Source organism: Meles meles, chromosome 8 (genome assembly GCF_922984935.1).
Source record: "Meles meles chromosome 8, mMelMel3.1 paternal haplotype, whole genome shotgun sequence".
NCBI lineage: Eukaryota > Metazoa > Chordata > Mammalia > Carnivora > Mustelidae > Meles > Meles meles.
In genome coordinates, this window is record NC_060073.1 from 19,101,522 (window position 1) to 19,118,786 (window position 17,265).

The 17,265-nt window shown below is 48.2% G+C and overlaps 1 protein-coding gene across 46 annotated transcripts in view; it reads right to left on the reverse strand.

Moving 5' to 3' along the window:
* MADD (MAP kinase activating death domain) overlaps positions 1 to 17,265 on the reverse strand; it is a 40,810-nt gene that overhangs the window by 14,141 nt on the left and 9,404 nt on the right. For 8 of the 46 annotated variants that reach the window (XM_046015467.1, XM_046015501.1, XM_046015466.1 and 5 more), the window contains exons 8-28: positions 17,039 to 17,217; positions 16,528 to 16,763; positions 16,197 to 16,353; positions 14,913 to 15,016; positions 14,631 to 14,821; positions 13,998 to 14,251; positions 13,611 to 13,750; positions 12,698 to 12,799; positions 11,348 to 11,407; positions 10,886 to 10,988; positions 10,322 to 10,508; positions 10,072 to 10,222; positions 9,550 to 9,756; positions 7,743 to 7,796; positions 6,676 to 6,767; positions 6,023 to 6,106; positions 5,504 to 5,662; positions 2,333 to 2,441; positions 1,988 to 2,050; positions 1,636 to 1,756; positions 1,423 to 1,528 (exon numbers count right to left, since the gene is read on the reverse strand). In XM_046015467.1, coding sequence (XP_045871423.1) covers positions 1,423 to 1,528; positions 1,636 to 1,756; positions 1,988 to 2,050; positions 2,333 to 2,441; positions 5,504 to 5,662; positions 6,023 to 6,106; positions 6,676 to 6,767; positions 7,743 to 7,796; positions 9,550 to 9,756; positions 10,072 to 10,222; positions 10,322 to 10,508; positions 10,886 to 10,988; positions 11,348 to 11,407; positions 12,698 to 12,799; positions 13,611 to 13,750; positions 13,998 to 14,251; positions 14,631 to 14,821; positions 14,913 to 15,016; positions 16,197 to 16,353; positions 16,528 to 16,763; positions 17,039 to 17,217 — 2,859 coding nt within the window. The remainder of the gene's footprint in view (positions 1 to 1,422; positions 1,529 to 1,635; positions 1,757 to 1,987; positions 2,051 to 2,332; positions 2,442 to 5,503; positions 5,663 to 6,022; positions 6,107 to 6,675; positions 6,768 to 7,742; positions 7,797 to 9,549; positions 9,757 to 10,071; positions 10,223 to 10,321; positions 10,509 to 10,885; positions 10,989 to 11,347; positions 11,408 to 12,697; positions 12,800 to 13,610; positions 13,751 to 13,997; positions 14,252 to 14,630; positions 14,822 to 14,912; positions 15,017 to 16,196; positions 16,354 to 16,527; positions 16,764 to 17,038; positions 17,218 to 17,265) is intronic. The other 38 variants (XM_046015473.1, XM_046015503.1, XM_046015474.1 and 35 more) reach the window with 20 other exon arrangements.

The following is a 17,265-nucleotide window of genomic DNA, read 5'->3' on the forward strand; positions in this document are numbered from 1 at the left end:
GCCAAAACCAAGAGTCAGACACTTAACTGACAGGGCCACCCAGGTGCCCCTGTTTATTTGAGAGAGAGAGAGAGAGAGGTGGTGAGGGGTAGAGGGAGAGGGAGAAAGTCCCACGCAGACTATAAGCTGAGTGCAGAATCAGACACAGGGCTCGATCCCAGGACCCCAAGATCACCTGAGCTGAAACCAAGAGTTGGATGCTCAACTGACTATGCCACCCAGACCTCCCAAGTGTGCCACTCTTAATCTTGGGCTTGTGAGTCCCAGTCCCATGCTAGGCACAGAGATTACTTAAAAATTTATTTTTTATTTTTTATTTATTTTTTAAAAACATTTTATTTATTTATTTGGGAGAGAGAAAGGGCTAGAGAGAGCACAAGCAAGGTGAGGGGCAGAGGGAGAAGCAGGCCCCCTGCTGAGCAGGGAGCCCAAAGTGAGGCTCGATCCTGGGACTCCGGGATCATGACCTGAGTTGAAGGCAGACGCTTAACTGACTGAGCCACTCAGGAGCCTTCCAAAAAACCTTTTTAAATAAGAAAATCAGGGGCACCTGGGTAGCTCAGTGGGTTAAAGCCTCTGCCTTCAGCCCAGGTCATGATCCCAGGGTCCTGGGATCGAGCCTTGCATCGGGCTCTGATCAGCGGAGAGCCTGCTTCCCCCTCTCTCTGTCTCTCTACCTGCTTGTGATCTCTCTCACTCTCTGTCAAATAAATAAAATATTTTAAAATAAATAAATAAATAAATAAGAAAATAAAATTCAAAATGAACAAATGGAATGGAATCACCAATTATCTTCACAACATTCCTCAGTACAACAGCCTGGCTGCTGTAGACAAACAGAGCATGTGTGAGCTATAGCAACTTCACACTTTCTTTTTCTTTTCTTTTTTATTTTTTTAAGATTTTATTTATTGGGGCACCTGGGTGGCTCAGTGGGTTAAAGCCTCTGCCTTCGGCTCAAGTCATGATCCCAGAGTCCTGGGATCGAGCCCTACATCAGGCTCTCTGCTCGGCGAGGAGCCTGCTTCCTCCTCTCTCTCTCTCTGCCTGTCTCTCTGCCTATTTGTGATCTGCCTGTCAAAAAATAAACCAAAAAATAAAAAAAAGGATTTTATTTATTTATGACAGAGAGAGAGGGAACATAAGTAGGGGAGCTGGAGAGGGAGAAGCAGGCTTCCCGCTGAGCAGAGGGAGCCTGATGTGCGGCTTGATTCCAGGACTCCGGGATCATGACCTGAGCCGAAAGCAGACGCTTAACGACTGAGTAACCCAGGCGCCCCGAGACCTCACACTTTCAATCAGGAAGAGAGACCTAGTAAGATGCTCTGACAGCTTCCCAACTGCCCCAGACTTTAGGTCATAGGAATAGGCCTTGTCCTTCCAGCATCAGCAGTAGCTGGGCACAAGCAAAGTCGACATTACCTTCATCAGTAGCATGTAGGAGATGAGGTTGTGCAAAAGCGTGGCCAGCAAACGATCTTCATCATCCTCCAGGCGCTTCCGGTCATGCTCTCCCAGGGACAGGTACCTGAGCAGGAGACCAGACCAGCAAAGTCAGCTCTAAGGCAGGACACCACAGAACTAACTTGGAAGAGGCTGAATTTGCATTTTTCAAGTGTCCACTAAGTCTCATACCTGTCGATCATTTCCTGGGGACCCTGGTCCATACCCATTCCTTCTCTCTCCAACATCACAGCATCTAAGAACGCGTCTTCCCAGAACTGCATTTGGTCCCATAAAGTAGAACGTTCTTTGCCTGTGTGGAACAGAATTTTTCTAGGAGCTTATTTAACATATAAAGAATACAGCTACCAAACCAAAGGAAAGAGTAAGCTCTAGATAAAAGGGACAAATTCTAGGACAAAGCAAATGTGAGCCTCTCCACCCGAGAACTAACATTCCTACCACCAGCCCCAGCTCCTCCAAGTGAGGCCCAGCCCCTCCCGAGGAGGAGGGATGAACACAGCACACAAAGAAAGGTGGTTACTTATAGAAAAGGTCTCCATAGCCGCATCCTCTAACTGGTCCCACATCGATCCTTTGTCCCTTCCTGCCAATTTGTGAGCAGGAAGAACCATGGTTGCAAGAAAGGAAAGACAGACAGACAGAAAGACAGAGGCTGTTGATTAAAACCAAAATCTAGTCTTTTCCAATGTTCACCTACTGCCTTTTCCAGACCCAGTAAGTCACCTTCTGCAGATATAAGCACACCCTCTAACATCAGCACTGAGATCAGCCCAGAGCTAAGCAGCTACATGTTCAGCGCTACCCTCTTCCCCAGCTGAGTCCAGCTTCCTTCCAGTGCAAGAGGCCTTCCCAGTCTGTGTCTCACCTAGGAGTCCCTCGTAGAGATAGACTCGCTGGCTTACATCCTCAGACGAGCGAACTGGGCTGCCCACCAGCTTCTCCTTGACACTTGGCTTCAAGCTGTGGGCTTTCCCCTACAAAAGAGGTGACAGGTTAGCTGCCCAAGGTACCAATGGTCAGGGCAACATAAGCCACACAGTGCATTAAGAGGCCCACACACCCGTTAATCTCCGCTGGCAACACGCACTTGAGCAGTCCTGCTTGTGCTCCTATGCGTGCCTCAAGGATTGGACCAGAAGTCAATCTGCTAATGCTGTTTTCTGCTGTTGCCTCCTACAACATGCAATCATGTTTTCATTTTCCTTGTCTTTACCCTAGAGTCTCTGTAAGACTCTTTGATCTTCAAAGTAAATAAGTAAGAAGCAAATCCTCTGTAGCAGCATGATGCAACAGAAGAGAACACTGGTTTTGAAGATGGACTGACCAAGATTCAGATCCCTGTCTCTTACTAGCTGTGTAACCTGACGCGTAAAACTTAGCTTCTCTTGAGTCTTGTTTTTCTCACCTGTAAAAGGAAGGGTGTAATATATCTACCTCGTAGGACCACTATGGGAATTAAATTAGAAAATACATATAAATGCCTGGTACATGGTTAGATGGGATAAATGTTAATTTCCTCTTTCCTACCATCTCTTAGAAATATCTGCCCCTTAGAAAAATCACTAACTTTACCTGCCATTTATACAATATTAGACTCTCTATTCATTCAAAAAAGATTTCAAGTGGGTAAGAGGCAAATTTCATGCCCATTTCACAATTCATGCAACAGCATGAGCAGAGAAGCGACTTATCAAAGGTTATGAGGCAACACCTAATTAGTGTGTCTACACGCCAGTCTCTGGGTTCATAGCCCAATTCTTTGTTCAATGGACCATACTGACTTAATATAACTTATTTCTTGCTAAAACAGTCTTCTTTTTTTGAGCCAAGAAATTTAGATAATTGCTCTTGGCAACTCAACTGTATAAAAACAGCCCTTGCCCATCAGCACAGAAGAAGCATGAATTTGTCCCAGGAAGGTGCCAGGAAAGGCCACACACAGCTGAATGGCTTCTTGCAAGACCACGATCCCATAATGTCTATCTTAACATCCAGAATGGAGGCACACTAGAAAGATTTAAAATACTCTCATTAAAATTTCTATTTAGACTCAAGGAGAGTTAAGGTCCATTAATTCAAATGGCTCTAATGACTCTCAGTCCCATTTTCTACCTTTGCTCAGGGATGTCATTTGCCCTATTAGAAACACATACTCAGAAAGCCCTGAGGGTGGGAATGATCACTGGTGTTAAATACTTCATTTCATTTAAATTTCATCCTCCATTCTCCCCACAAACCAAAGATAAGGACCTTTAAGCTCCTATAAGGAATACCATTCTCAGGGCTCCTGAGTGGCTCAGTAGGTTAAGTGTCTGCCTTCAGTTCAGGTCATGATCCCAGGGTCCTGGAATCAAACCTTGCATGGTGCTCCTTGCTCAAAGGAGAGTCTGCTTCTCCCTACCCCTGTTCACGATCTCTCTTTTACTCAAATAAAAATTTTTAAATAATTATTATTTTAAAGATTTTATTTATTTGACAGACAGAGATCACAAGTAGGCAGAGAGGCAGGCAGAGGTGGGGGGGAAGCAGGCTCCCTGCTGAGCAGAGAGCCCGATGCAGGGCTCGATCCCAGGACCCTGAGATCATGACCTGAGCCGAAGGCAGAGTCTTAACCCACTGAGCCACCCAGGCGCCCCTAAAAATATTAACAAAAAAGGATATTCATTCTCAACTCTAATAAGGTGACAAGTGTATCAGAGTGCTTAATGCTGCCTCAAGAGCCCTGCATACACCAAAATGCAGTGTGTCTAAAGGCAAGGACTAAACAGAATTACTTTAATTCCAACTGATCACTGCCTTTTGGTGAGATGTAGGGCAAGTTCTTTTTTTCCTAAGGCTTTGTTCCCCTCACCTGTCAGAAAAGATGAGTCGCTGCAACATGCTGAACTGCAAAATTCTTGAGAGTGAGAATGTCTTATTCACCCTCTTTCTTTACAGAATACAGCACTTAGTAAATCACTTAATAAATATTTATTAATGAATGAAAATATCAAATAACTGTTAGAAATATGAGAAAATAAAATGCTATTTATTTTTTAAATGATTTTATTTATTTATTTGTCAGAAAGAGAGAGAGCACAGGCAGGCAGAGTGGCAGGCAGAGGTGGAGGGAGAAGCAGGCTCCCCACTGAGCAAGGAGCCTGATGCAGGACTCGATCCCAGGACTTTGGGATCATGACATGAGCTAAAGGCAGCCGATTAACCGACTGAGCTACCCAGGCATACCTAAAATGCTATTTTATTTATTTTTTTAAGATTTTATTTATTTGACAGACAGAGATCACAAGTAGGCAGAGAGGCAGGCAGAGAGGAGGAGGAAGCAGGCTCCCTGCTGAGCAAAGAGCATGATGCAGGGCTCGACCCCAGGACGCCAGGATCATGACCTGAGCCGAAGGCAGAGGCTTAAACCACTGAGCCACCCAGGCACCCCTAAAATGCTATTTTAAAGTGCTATATAAAAAGGGGCACCTGGGTGGCTTAGTCAGTTTGGCTCAGGTCATGATCCCAGAGTCCTGGGACTGAGCCTTGCATTGGGCTCCCTACTCAGTAGGGAGTCTGCTTTTCCCTCTCTCCCTGCTTGTCCTCTCTCCCTCTGTCAAATACATATCTTAAAAAAAAAAAAAAAAAAAAAAAAGTGCTATAAAAATAGAGCAGTGACCAAAATAAAACCACACTATTGGCAGAATGATACAAAACGAGAGCGGTCATTGCCCTTCATTGCCATGAAGACACCTACCACCTTATCTAACTGTAAATATAGGAATAATTGCTACATAGGATTTGAAGCCCTAATGTGCCTGGGAGGGGAGTCCAACTCATCAGTGATCCAGGAAAGGGTCCTTAAAGCCCCAGATTGTGGAGTAAAATAACTCTGAAAAAAGCCTTAAGAAACATTTTCTTTGAAGCCAAATACATGGGGATAATCCATTCCTTACTTCCTCTTTTCCTTCTAATTGTCCCTAATGTTTCATTCTTTTCTAACCCACTCCCCTCCCATGAAAGAAATGACCTCCTTTCGTTAGTAAACAAAACTTACAAAGATGGTGCTGGTAGCAGAGTTGGTCTCAATTTCACTATCAGACAAGGTGCCCCGAGAGCTGGCCAAGTGAGCGCTGCCCTCACCGCCTGGCCCATCACCTGCGTTGCTGCTCAGATCGCTGTCTGCTCCAAGGGTCTCTCCAGAGCTATTACTCACCTAGAAAGGAAAGAAAGGCAATAAGGGATATTCCCCAGCAAAGGGCTCCCAGAAATGCCCAGCTATTAGAGCTCTCTACTGCCATCAAAAACAAAACAAAACAAAACCGAAAACAAACAAAGCACTGCACTTCAAAGGTGTGCCAGAGAGCCTCTGGTAGTACCTTCTTTACAAGACGAGAAGCCCTGGGTGAAATCTCAGGGTCTGATCCCGCACACACAGACCTATGCCAGGTGAGCATCTCCACCGTGAGAACCAAGCTGACACGAGACTCAGAGCCTCCAAAGGAGAAATCAGCCCCCTTTCCCAAAGGGGGACTCACACCCCACCCACCAAGATGCCAGTGTGGTGTTCCCCTACCACGGTGCTAACTTCAGAGTCCTGACTTGAGCTTCGGATCATAACGGCTGGACTCACACCAATGACAGAGTCTGGATCAGTCCTCTGAAACGACACGGGGACTCGGACGCATCAGAGGAGGTGTCCCACACACCCTCAGTTTTCCTAAGAAATACCATACCGTCTCCCTTCTCCTCAACCCCAACCTAGTATCATCATCCCTAAACAGGTCATGAGATGTTTATCTTTTTCCTCAATATAAAATATACATGACTTGCATTGATGAAAAATAATAAACACTAAAGAAATACATGTTTGCTATAGAAAATACGTGAAAGAATGAGGAAACAGAAATAAGCCGTAAACCTACCACTCACATGAATCACTGGTAAGGTTTTAGTATACTTCCTTTCAGTCGTCTCTACAAACATTTTAAAAATAAAATGGGAATCATACTGCACGTAGCCTTGTAAAACATTTTCCCATGTCACTAGATTTTTGAAAACACAGTCTTCAGTAGATACTAATGTAGTATTACGTACATATACTACACTTATTTCATCATCATTCTCCCATCACAGCATGCATGCTGTCTTTTTTTTTTTTTTTTTTACTTGAAGTATTCTGAGATAGCAAATTTAATGCTCACAATTCCCAACAAGGTTGTCACAAACCTGGGAACCAGATGTCAGGCTCACGCCACTGTCTGCGCTGATCTGGGACTTTTTCTCCTCTGTCTCAAAGATGGGTTTGATGACTTCAGGCCCTGGGTAGGGGAAAACCTCTGTCACTCCATACACAAAGGGAAGGGGCAGGCTGGTGAAGGGAGTGGGACAGCACACAGCCAGGTCACACACCTCAGCATGTCCCAGTCACCTTTCCAGGGACTGCCCCCACATCAGGCCCCACTGGAAGAAGTCCCCAGATGCCTTAAGAACCAAGTAGGACAAATGAAACCTGGCCTCAAGGGGTTCTGCAGCCATTTCCACAACCTGAGAAAATTCTCAGCAAATCATTCTAAAACAGAAAGCTCCACAAATAAACGTCTAAACCACATTCCCCCATACTCAGAGTCAGATCTTCACTGGTGTGTGAAACCAATTAAGGGTCCCCAGGCCACTCAGTGCTTCCCCAACAAATGTGTCTAAAGGAGCTAGAAAAGGACAGGCCCAGCGAGATACAGAAACACCAGCTGTTTCCGTGGATACTGACTACCCCAACCCTACATGTCTCTACATTTGAGATAAAAACCACCCTCATTTTTTCCCCACCCACCCACAGTGGTATGGCAGAAGGACAGAATGACAGAAAGCAAGAAAGCGTGCCTAGGCAAGCCGCCAGAGAGAGCTGGGAAGCTACAGACTCAACATGGAGGGACAGCAACCATCTCTGCCAACTGTGCCCACAGGCCTTCTAATGGGTGAGGGAGATACCAGCCAATGAGGGGCACTGAAATAGACAAACATTCTCCCCACCAACTCTGGAGCAATAGCGAACCATGTTCTAAGGGACTTTATGCAGTAGATGCCCTGATTACAGCCTGATTGCTAGGAGGATGGGGGGAAGAAGCAGCCTACAAGTCACATACCTGTGAGTCCCATACCACCTACCTGCTTTCATTCCAAATACCTCCCAAGAGCAAATTTGGGGTGGGGCTGACAAAGGGAGCCTGCCCCAACTGGGCCTGGGGAGTTGGCAGGTATGGGAGATTTGGGAACAGGAAGGGGCATTTGTTCCTTACTCTGTTTTTCCAAAGCTTTTTGCTTTTTCACTTCCTGGTGCTTGTTCCACAATTCTACCCCAGATGCAATGTAAGCAGGAGAGAAAGACAGACAGAGTCAGAGGCTGGTCAGACAGAATGGAAACCCACCCACCCAAGCTGATTCAGTCTCAGGCACAGGATTACAAATCAAGAGATAAAAAGAGATCTTCGTTGGGGGCGGTTAAAAATCAAGAGATCTAGTGCCTTCCATCCCCACTCATGAACTAGATTCTAAATTCCTAACCTGAACCCGAAAGTGGTAGGAAGAACCCTGCAGAACACTGGAGATGGCGCTGCCTTCGCTCACACTCCTCCATTTTGGCGTGAGGAAACTGACGCCTCTGGAGGCTGGAGCACTTTGCTCGAGATCATGTCACTTAGGACCAGTTTAAACTGCCATCACGCCCTGCTATCTCTGCCAAATGAGCTGGGCAATGACAATTTTTAAAGATTCCAGACAAGACAGATGATCACCTCAAGCAGCCAAAGGGGTTCAGAAGCATGATCATCAATCTGCGAGATTTGCTGGACTGGACAGAGGCCACTCAGGCAGGCAGTCAGCATCCCTCCTTGCCTCTACCAAAAAATCTGATTTACCCTCAGAATCAGCATCTGCCCTGCCAAGTGACCCATTCTTAGCCAGTGACGGGGAAAAAACGCTTCCAGTAAAGGTGACAGAGAGCGTGAAAGATGACAGAGAACGGCATCTTTGTTGGGGTAAAGAAGAGAGAATACTGATGATGGATTCTTTTCCTGGAAGAACCTGAGTATATCTACTTAATCAGATCTCCTAGTTTCCCAGATGAGGAGGTAGAGACCCTGAGAGAGGAAGTGGTTTGCCCAAAGGCTCATTCCCAGCTGGAAACAGATACAGGACTAAAACCTCAGGCTTCAGACTTGTGGGCTGGGACCTTTTCTAGAACATCACATCAGGCAGGAGGAAGGCAGCAGTGACCGCCTCTAGGACACTGTTCTGCTGGCTTAGAGAAGGGGAGCTCCCCAGTGAAGGAAACTAATGCCTCATCCTCATTTATGGAAGCATAAAACAACTGCTAATGGTGTGGCAAAGAAGGACCCATTAGAAGCACACTGCCCGCAGAAACAGAATCAGAAAAAGAAAGACGCACAACCTAGATGACTCAAGGTCAAGTACAGAGAGAGTCAAATGCAGGTGCCACCCAGAGAGCTCACTAAGGCACTGCCTTAGCGGGAATGGAGAAACACTCCACATAAATAAGCTCTCTATCAAGTCCAGGAAGGAAAGGGTTAAAGAAAAGCTGATTCAGAAATCTATACCTTGAGGTCTGGAGTCCAGGGAAACGGGGTTGCTGGACACCCCCCCAGAGAAGCAAATTTGAGGGTAGTGTCATGGCTGGATGGAGGCAAACTGGCCCAGATAATCATAATTTTATAGACCAAAGATGTATCTATAAACTTCCTTACAGCTTCCAGGAGCTCACATGGCCCTCCACTGTGAAGAAATCCAGACATAAATAAAAAGAGGCAGCAGGAACAGAGCTCAGACTCCCTGTACTAAACCTCACTGGCCTTCTAAGCAAAACTTCCCTCCTTCCTCTAAGATGTAGGTTGGGGGAGGCGTGTAAAGCTGGCGTAAGGTATAAAGAAGTACAAAGAAACACCATCAGAAATGGACGCAGACCTGTCTCCCTCTTTGGAAAGCAAAGCATGGGGAAAAGAAAGGCAGGAGTCCGGATGAATTGAAAGGAGGGAGGTATTTAAGAAGCCACAACCCTCCCTCCACCACACCAAACACAGTGATACATACCAACAGATGCTACAAAATTCTCTTCCTTTAAACTTCTGGTGTCTAGTTCTCTGGGACCCTTTCCTGCAGCACTTGGTGCCCGAGGTCCCAGCTGGGGAACTCTCAGCTGTGCCATCGCCTTTGGGTCCCCCCGCCCGGCCAGGCCAGGATCCTTGCCAACTGGAGTATTTACACTCTCTGTTGGACTTCTCTTCCGCTTGTCTGGTTCTAGGAAAAGATCAAATAGAGGAAGAGGTCAAAACAGACACGGTGAGTGGGAATCGAGCTATGGGAGTGAGGTGGAAGAAGAAAGTCTACAGGAGGATGGAGAATGGAAGAAATGCAAGGAAAGAAAAGTGGACGTCTTATTTTTCGTGACTGGAAAGTACCCACTACAGACAAACATGCATTAAAAAAATAAATCCCAAAGCCTGATAGGAAGCAAGCTTGACCCTGAGGAACTTGTAAAAGAATGAGTTCCCTTTCCTTGGAGATCAGTGGGAGAGCTGTGGATGGCGCTCGCCCAGCCGGTGGGATCCCTACCTTTGCTATAGTAGTGGGTCTGAGCAATCTCCAGAAGCCCGAAGATGCTGGCCATGCCCCCCAGACCCGCGTGGGCATAGGACTGCTCCAGGCTGAGCACCGTGCACTTGAGCAGGTCGAGCATTCCCTTGTATACCTTCCGACTGACCTCCTACAACGATAAGCCAGGGCCTAGAGTTGGCAAAACTACCTTTGGTGTCCAGGTCCTTCTTCCCACTGATGCCAGCTCCCCCCGCCCCCAGATACTGACCACGTCGGGGATGGCGTCCTGCCGGGCATCATCCTCTGACTGCACTGAGCGGTTCAGCTTGCTCAGGACAAAGACTCGCAGCTGTTCGCTCTCCAGCAGCCGACGCACCTTTTTCATGTTGAGCCAGCCAACGCCCTGGCCATCCAGCACGCTGTGGACCACCTCCTTCAGGAACTGCTGGTTCTCACTGTGGGGTCCACACACCACTTCTGTGGTCATCAGCTTCTGTGTGGAGCACCCCCCCATCCCGACCCACCAGCCTCCGCCAGACTAGATGCTTGCCTCCAGGGGCAGAACACAAACCAAGTCTCCAGACGTCCAAGCCCCCTGCACTCCCTGCCCCCCTCCACCCCGCCGCATACCCAGCACTGTGGTTCCATTCTCCTCGCCGGTGTGGGCTACTACGGTCGCGTGGGGAGTCAGTCAGAATGGGCAGTGTGCGCGAGAACTGATTTCATCTACCCAACTGGGAGGTGCTCTCCCACTCCTGAGCATCCCTAGAGGGCGGCACAGGAATCGCTACCTCTATCACAGAACTTTGGAAATAGCCCAGCCATTTATTACCTAGAATTGCTGGATCGACCCTGAGGTGATGGAGGCTCTCTTTTCACTGTTGGGCTGTGTTTAATAACAGATGACTTCTGGTCCACTAAGGCCCTCCTGTTTCCTATAGCCAGGAAGGTAGGAATGATAGACATCACTACTGTGGTCCTGCTGCCTGCGTCAGCACCGCCCTGGGGAGCCATGTTCCACACCCACTCCCCAGAAGGGCTGGGCGAGGGTGGCCCCGGGCCATCACGCATAGGTCGAAACCAGCCATGGCAATGTGGAGGAGGTGGGGATGGAGACTCAGGCCACTCCACATGCACCAGCAGCGCCCCACGGGCAAGCACGGGCGTCACGGGGGAGGGGCAAGGCAGGTCACTCATGGGACACTGCTTGCTCCGTGCGGAGGATGGCCCTCAGGCAGGCACGGAAGATGCTAGGAAAAAAAAAGATCATGCACAGCTCACGGGCAAGACCCACCTTCACCACTCCCGGGGCCGGCTTCAGTAACAATCTCCATTAGAGTATTTAGCCCAAATACTGGGACACAAAATACACAGTTAGTAGGTGCACCGTGATACCACAACCCCTGTTCCCCTCAATGGAGCTGTAAGTCAGACCACCTGAGGATTCTCCCAAAGCTTAGTGCACATAACCTTAGTTCTCAGGCACCTCAGAGCTGGAAGCCAAGAGATCAGGAAACCACCAAGGCTCTAGGAAAGACCGTCCTTAAGGCTATGGTCTCTAAAAGCCAGGGGCAGGGTAAATGACACGAGGGACCTTCAGGAACTGAACAGGCACATGCATGAAAGAGGGACTGCTGGTTTTCATGAAACATCTCGCACCGGGGTCCAGAGGGCCTGCCAGTAGGCCAAGAGAGGAGACCCATCTTGCAGATGCTGTCATGGGAAGTGGGGTGGGGTTGTGAGGATGGGAGGTGGATGGGAGCGAGAAGGGCAGCAAATGAGTGAGGCATCCGCATGCGATGAAGGCATTTCAACCGCTTTCCTCCCCAATGACATCACATGAAGCCAGTGACTAACCCTTTTCCTAAGCTACTGAGTCGTGTGTGGATTTGTGCCACAGTGCTAGTTAGCCCCCGACACCTCTAGCTATCACGTCTCTGTGCCCACCTACCCTATGTTCCCATCCCCATCAGAGAACACTCCTTCGATTGCTGGAGTTTTTAATCACTGGGGAGAGAAGTCAGTTAATATATATACGGAGCTCTTCTCACTATGCTCTCTACTGTAATTAAATATTCAGCCCAATATCTAGAGAAAACAAACGTCAAGAGAATAAATTCCGAAGAGCCCTTCAGACCCTCCGAGCTCACAAATGAAAATCAAATAAGGTTATAACTGCTCTTAGAAGCCAACCAGTACTACCTGGCCCACCCACAGGGCCCATCGACGTGAAGCCAAAGTGAGAGGCTTCTTGGCTCTGTAAACAGTACCAGGCTCTCGCAACCATGCCCTGGCAGGCCAGCTATCTGGGATGGAGCCCTCCTCTGCTCATGCAGCAAGAAGCCGGCAGATGATTGGTGGCAGTTCATGACCCCTATGTTCATTACGGATCCCCCCAGAAGCAGTTATCGCACAGCCGCTGTTATCCTAAATGACACAGCAGAGCCTCCTCTCCAGCTACAAAGACCATTCCCATCTGAAAACCAGTCAGAGCCCATCATGTGCAGTGAAAGCCATGAGAAGCGGTATGAGGGGCCACAGCCAGATCAAATGAGCCATCATACACAGGGTTCCTGACAAGCACCCATAGGCCTGAAATATCTCCCAGAGAATCCTGGTTCGGCGGAAGGAGGGCTGCAGTTACCTTTCAGACTGGGGAAGGGTGTGGTCTTCTCTCGCGCACCTTTGGTGGGCAGTGTGAGGTTTGAAAGACTGAAGCTTGTACTGTGGTTTCGATAAAGGCTGCCTGTCAAGGGGAGGGTGTGAGAGCAATGAGTTAGGAGCACAGAGAATCAAAGCTGATGACTGTACCATCGTCTCCATCTTCTTCCTTTTCAAGCATAACCCTGGTACTTCTGATCTACCACAGAAAGGACCAAGTCTATAATTTAGGGCAACCAAAGGGGCAACTGCCAGGATTGTTCAAAACCCAATAACAACTTTCTCTGACCACCTCCCATGGTAACAGCCAAGTCTCTCACCAACCGCTAACTCAGTGTGAAAGCTGACTTTATGCACTTTTGGTCAGAAGTTGATGCTGCCCTTACCTGGCTTCTGAAAAAACTCAGTCATACTTATCCTTGATGCAGGCTCCCTCTGGTCCCTGGTCTGTCCTTAATCTTTAACTGACACCACCCCGCATTTCTGGCAATATTCTCTAGGCACAAAAGTCAACCTCATATAGATTCCTCATACAGAATTTCCAAGCGTGTTCATGAAAAAGTCCTTCACCAGGCAAAAAAGGTATTAGATACAGAACCCAAATCCAATTTGACCATTGTATTTCCACAAAATATATGACGTTTAGTACAACGACTCTCAGTTGACCGCTATCTTACCTGAGATAGACTGAAACCTCTGGGGACAGAGACTAATCTGTCCCTGTCCTTTACCGTCCTCCCTTGAAAAATACCTTATTCACTGTCACCCGAACGAGCTGGACTGGGGCTCGATACCATCAGTCCAGCCCTGCATCTGAGGTTCTAAGCAGCACCCACCATGGTCAGGCTCTACTGCAGACCAAACGGGACAGAGACGGGAGAGCTAAAGGCACTTACTGGCAAAAGACATGATGCCCCCGAAGCCCTCGGTGCTGTTGTTGGAGATGGTGGAGGTGGGTGAGCTCGCGTGAGAGTCGGACTCTGCCTCGGAGTCGCTTGCCAGTTTCAAGCTGTTGGGCCGCAGCAGCTTTTGAGCCCTTGAATGCACAGTGGCACCTGTGAGCCCCAGGCAAGGGTACCTAGTCTTGGGAGTGTGGGCCTGACCTGCACTGCCATCACGGCTCCCTTCCCACAACTCGTATATGCCTAGATCAAAGCACCAGCCTGGGACGGAGGGCAACCAGAGCATTCGGACTTCTCCAACTTTCTGATTAACCCTCACCCGGGGTCCACTGCAGTGTGGTCCTTCAGTCACCCATCTAGAAGGAATCCCCAGGCTCTCACCGATTGCCATTGACATGTTGGTTGAATCGGGGAGTGTAACTTTCCCCCTGCTCATCATCATCTTCCTCAGGGGGAAGGCCATACTGGGGCTCGAAGTATGGATTGTCACAGGTTCGCCGGCGCACTGACCCCTCTCCAATTTCTGTCTGGCGCCTGTCCGTGTTCGATTTGCCAATGCTGGGAGGCATGGCAGAGAGGGGCTTGGAGACGCCTACTGCTGCCTTATCGTCCACCTCCGTTGAGTCGGCAGGTTCCTAAAGGCCACATTAAATAAAAACGAGTCACCCGGTGCCCAGCGATACCTTCCTGTGTTCTCAGTTTAGCAGGACCAAGCCAGGCCTATCAGGTTCCCATCTCCTATCCTAAGGGAATGCGAGAGAGAAGATCTCTGTGACATCCCTGGTCTCTGTGCCCACAAACTATGCAAGGGGGATCTTAGCAAAGTCCTGAACAAAGCCCAGTGAGCTCCTTCTGGTCTCCTAGGCTCTACGCGAGGAGACGCATGGAGAGGAAGACAGGGAGAATGTGAAGTGGCAAATTAACAGCTTCCGCCTCGACTTGCTGACACAGGTGCGGCCCACGTGCCCAGTAATAGCTCTCACTCCTCATCCACCCTTCCAAGTCACCACGCACAGCATTAGCTCCATGGATGATGGTGCTGGGGCTGCTGCTGGCGGTGGTGCTGGAGCTGGAGCGCAGTGGCGGGTTTTCCTGAGAGTTCTCGCTGTCTGGGCCCGCTTCCTCGGATTCCTTCTGGTTCTGCAGCTCATCGATCTCCACCTCGCTGGCATCCCCCAGCGCCGCGTGCGTCAACGGATCCACATCTGCCGAAACCCAAGGGGGGAGGTACAGACCGCACGGTCCCAGAGCCCCAAACCCTGCCCGGAGCCAGCCAGTGTCCCCAAGTACACTTACTGGGAGTATCACCATTGATGTCACACTTCATCATTTCACTGACAAAGTCACCAAGGGAGGAGTAAGAAGAACTTGAGTCATCATAATCCATACTATCACTGCCACTGCAGAGTGAAGAGCCCAAAAATAGAAACAAAAATAAAAATACAACGGAAGTAAGGGGAAGGGAAAAGAATCAGTGATCAGCATTAGGAAAAATAAAAAAACAAGGACTCTCAAACACACATACACACAGACACACACACAGGAGTATTACTTAGCCATAAAAAAGAAATCTTGGCATCTGCAACAGCATGGATGGAACCAGAGTATAATACTGAGTGAAATAAGTCAGGGAAAGACAAATACCATATGATTTCACCCATATGCAGAATTTAAGAAACAAAACAATCAAACAAAGGAAAAAAAAAAAGACAAACCAAGAAAGAAATTCTTAGAATTTTTTTAAAGGTTTTTATTTATTTATTTGATAGATCACAAGTAGACAGAGAAGCAGACAGAGAAAGACAGAGAGAGGAGGAAGCAGGCTCCCCGCTGAGCAGGGAGTCTGATGCCCGGCTTGATCCCAGGACCCTGAGATCATGACCTGAGCCAAAGGCAGAGGCTTTAACCCACTGAGCCACCCAGGCACTCCAGAAAGAAATTCTTAATACAGAACAAGCTGATGGCTACCGGAGTGGGGGGGGGGGGGTGAAACAGGTGATGAGGATTAGAATATGTTTATCACAATAAGCACTGACTAATGTGTCGAATTGCTGAATCACTGTATTGTACACCTGAAACTAATATAATGCTATATGTTAACTATACTGAAATTAAAATTTAAAACTTTTTAAAAAGGGTGGGGAGGGGATGCCCGGGTGGCCCAGTTGGTTAAGGGTCCAATTCTTGATTTCGGCTCTGGTCATGATTTCAGGGGATCAAGCCCCAACTTGGACTCTGCACTTAGCAGAGTCTGCTTCTCTTCCTCTCCCTCTGCCTCTCCGTGTGTTCTTTCTCTCTCTCTCAAATGAATAAATAAATCTTAAAAAAAAAAAAAAAAAAAACCTTGGGGGGAAAAAAAAAGAGGTGTATTTTTTTTTTTTTTTTTTTAAGAGGTGTATTCTTAACTCGAGGCCAGGAAACAAGATAAAATAAAATAAGTAAGCTAACACAAAACGATTAACAAAAATATAACGATGGCTTCAAAGACCAATATCTAAGTCCTATGAGACTTTGCCACTGTGCTCAATAAAGGCCAGTGAGAGCCTCCTTTGTACCTTAAAAAGCAGTTCTGCGGCTCACCTGTCATCAGTGGGGTCAGAGTCAGAGTCGCGCTCTGGGGGCACACTCAGCGCCTCAGCCAGCTGGGAGTTGCTATCATAGACTCGATAATGGATAGGCTGCAGCTGATGGGCATACCACTTCGGCTTATCACCAATCAGGGCTGGATCAAACATGTCTACCCAAAGAGAAAGAACAGAGTTAGCAACAAGGAGAAAAAAAACAAGAAGAGCATAAAAGAAAGATAGGAAAAAGTCTAAAGCCGAACGGGAAGGGGCAGGTCAAAGCTGAGAAAAGGCAAAGGGAAGGGCCATCAGGGGACAAAGGCAGAAGGTAGGGCAGGTGTGCTCACTGTTGTGGATTCGCTGGAAGGCATAGTTGGTGGGGTTCAGGATCCATTCTCCAAAGTACTCCACAGCCTGAGTCCTGGCCAGCTTCTCAGCAAAAGGAGTCTGCCGGGGACGTGAGGCTAGAAAGGAGCCAGCTTGAAAAGCTACCACGGGCCGAGGGAAGAGACGCAGGGTACGTGTGTGCATCTGGAAGCCCTGCAGCACGTTGGGGGAGTTGAAGAAACGGACCATGGCCACTCTGGGGAAGAAGGGGATGGTGAGATGATCCGAGCCCCGCACCCTGCACCGAAAGGCCGGCTGCAGTCCAAGGTCTCAGACCACCTCCCCAAGCCAGCACTTCCCGGGGAGAAGGATCTTAAACAAGCATCAGTCTCTCTGCACTCAAGGTCTAAAAGGCCTGAGAGTATGAGGAACCAGCACTTCTCTTTGCTTTCACTAAGGTGGCACATGCAGCTACTGACAGAGCAGAACCCAGCTGAAGAGCACGCGATTATCCAGTCAACTTGGTCGTACCTGGTTGCAACATCCACAGAATCCACATCATTGCCATAGATGAGTGGGTTGAATTCTGTGGAAGGTGTGGACTGCAGGTCGCTAGAAGGCCTTCCCAAGAGAAGGGGGATCTCTTGGCCTTCGTGGAATTTCTCCAGATTGAGGATGGGCTGGGTATTGAGACTCATGCTGGCAAGGGCCTGCGGAACAACAGGAAATCCCCTATGGAGTGCAGATTCCTGGGTAGC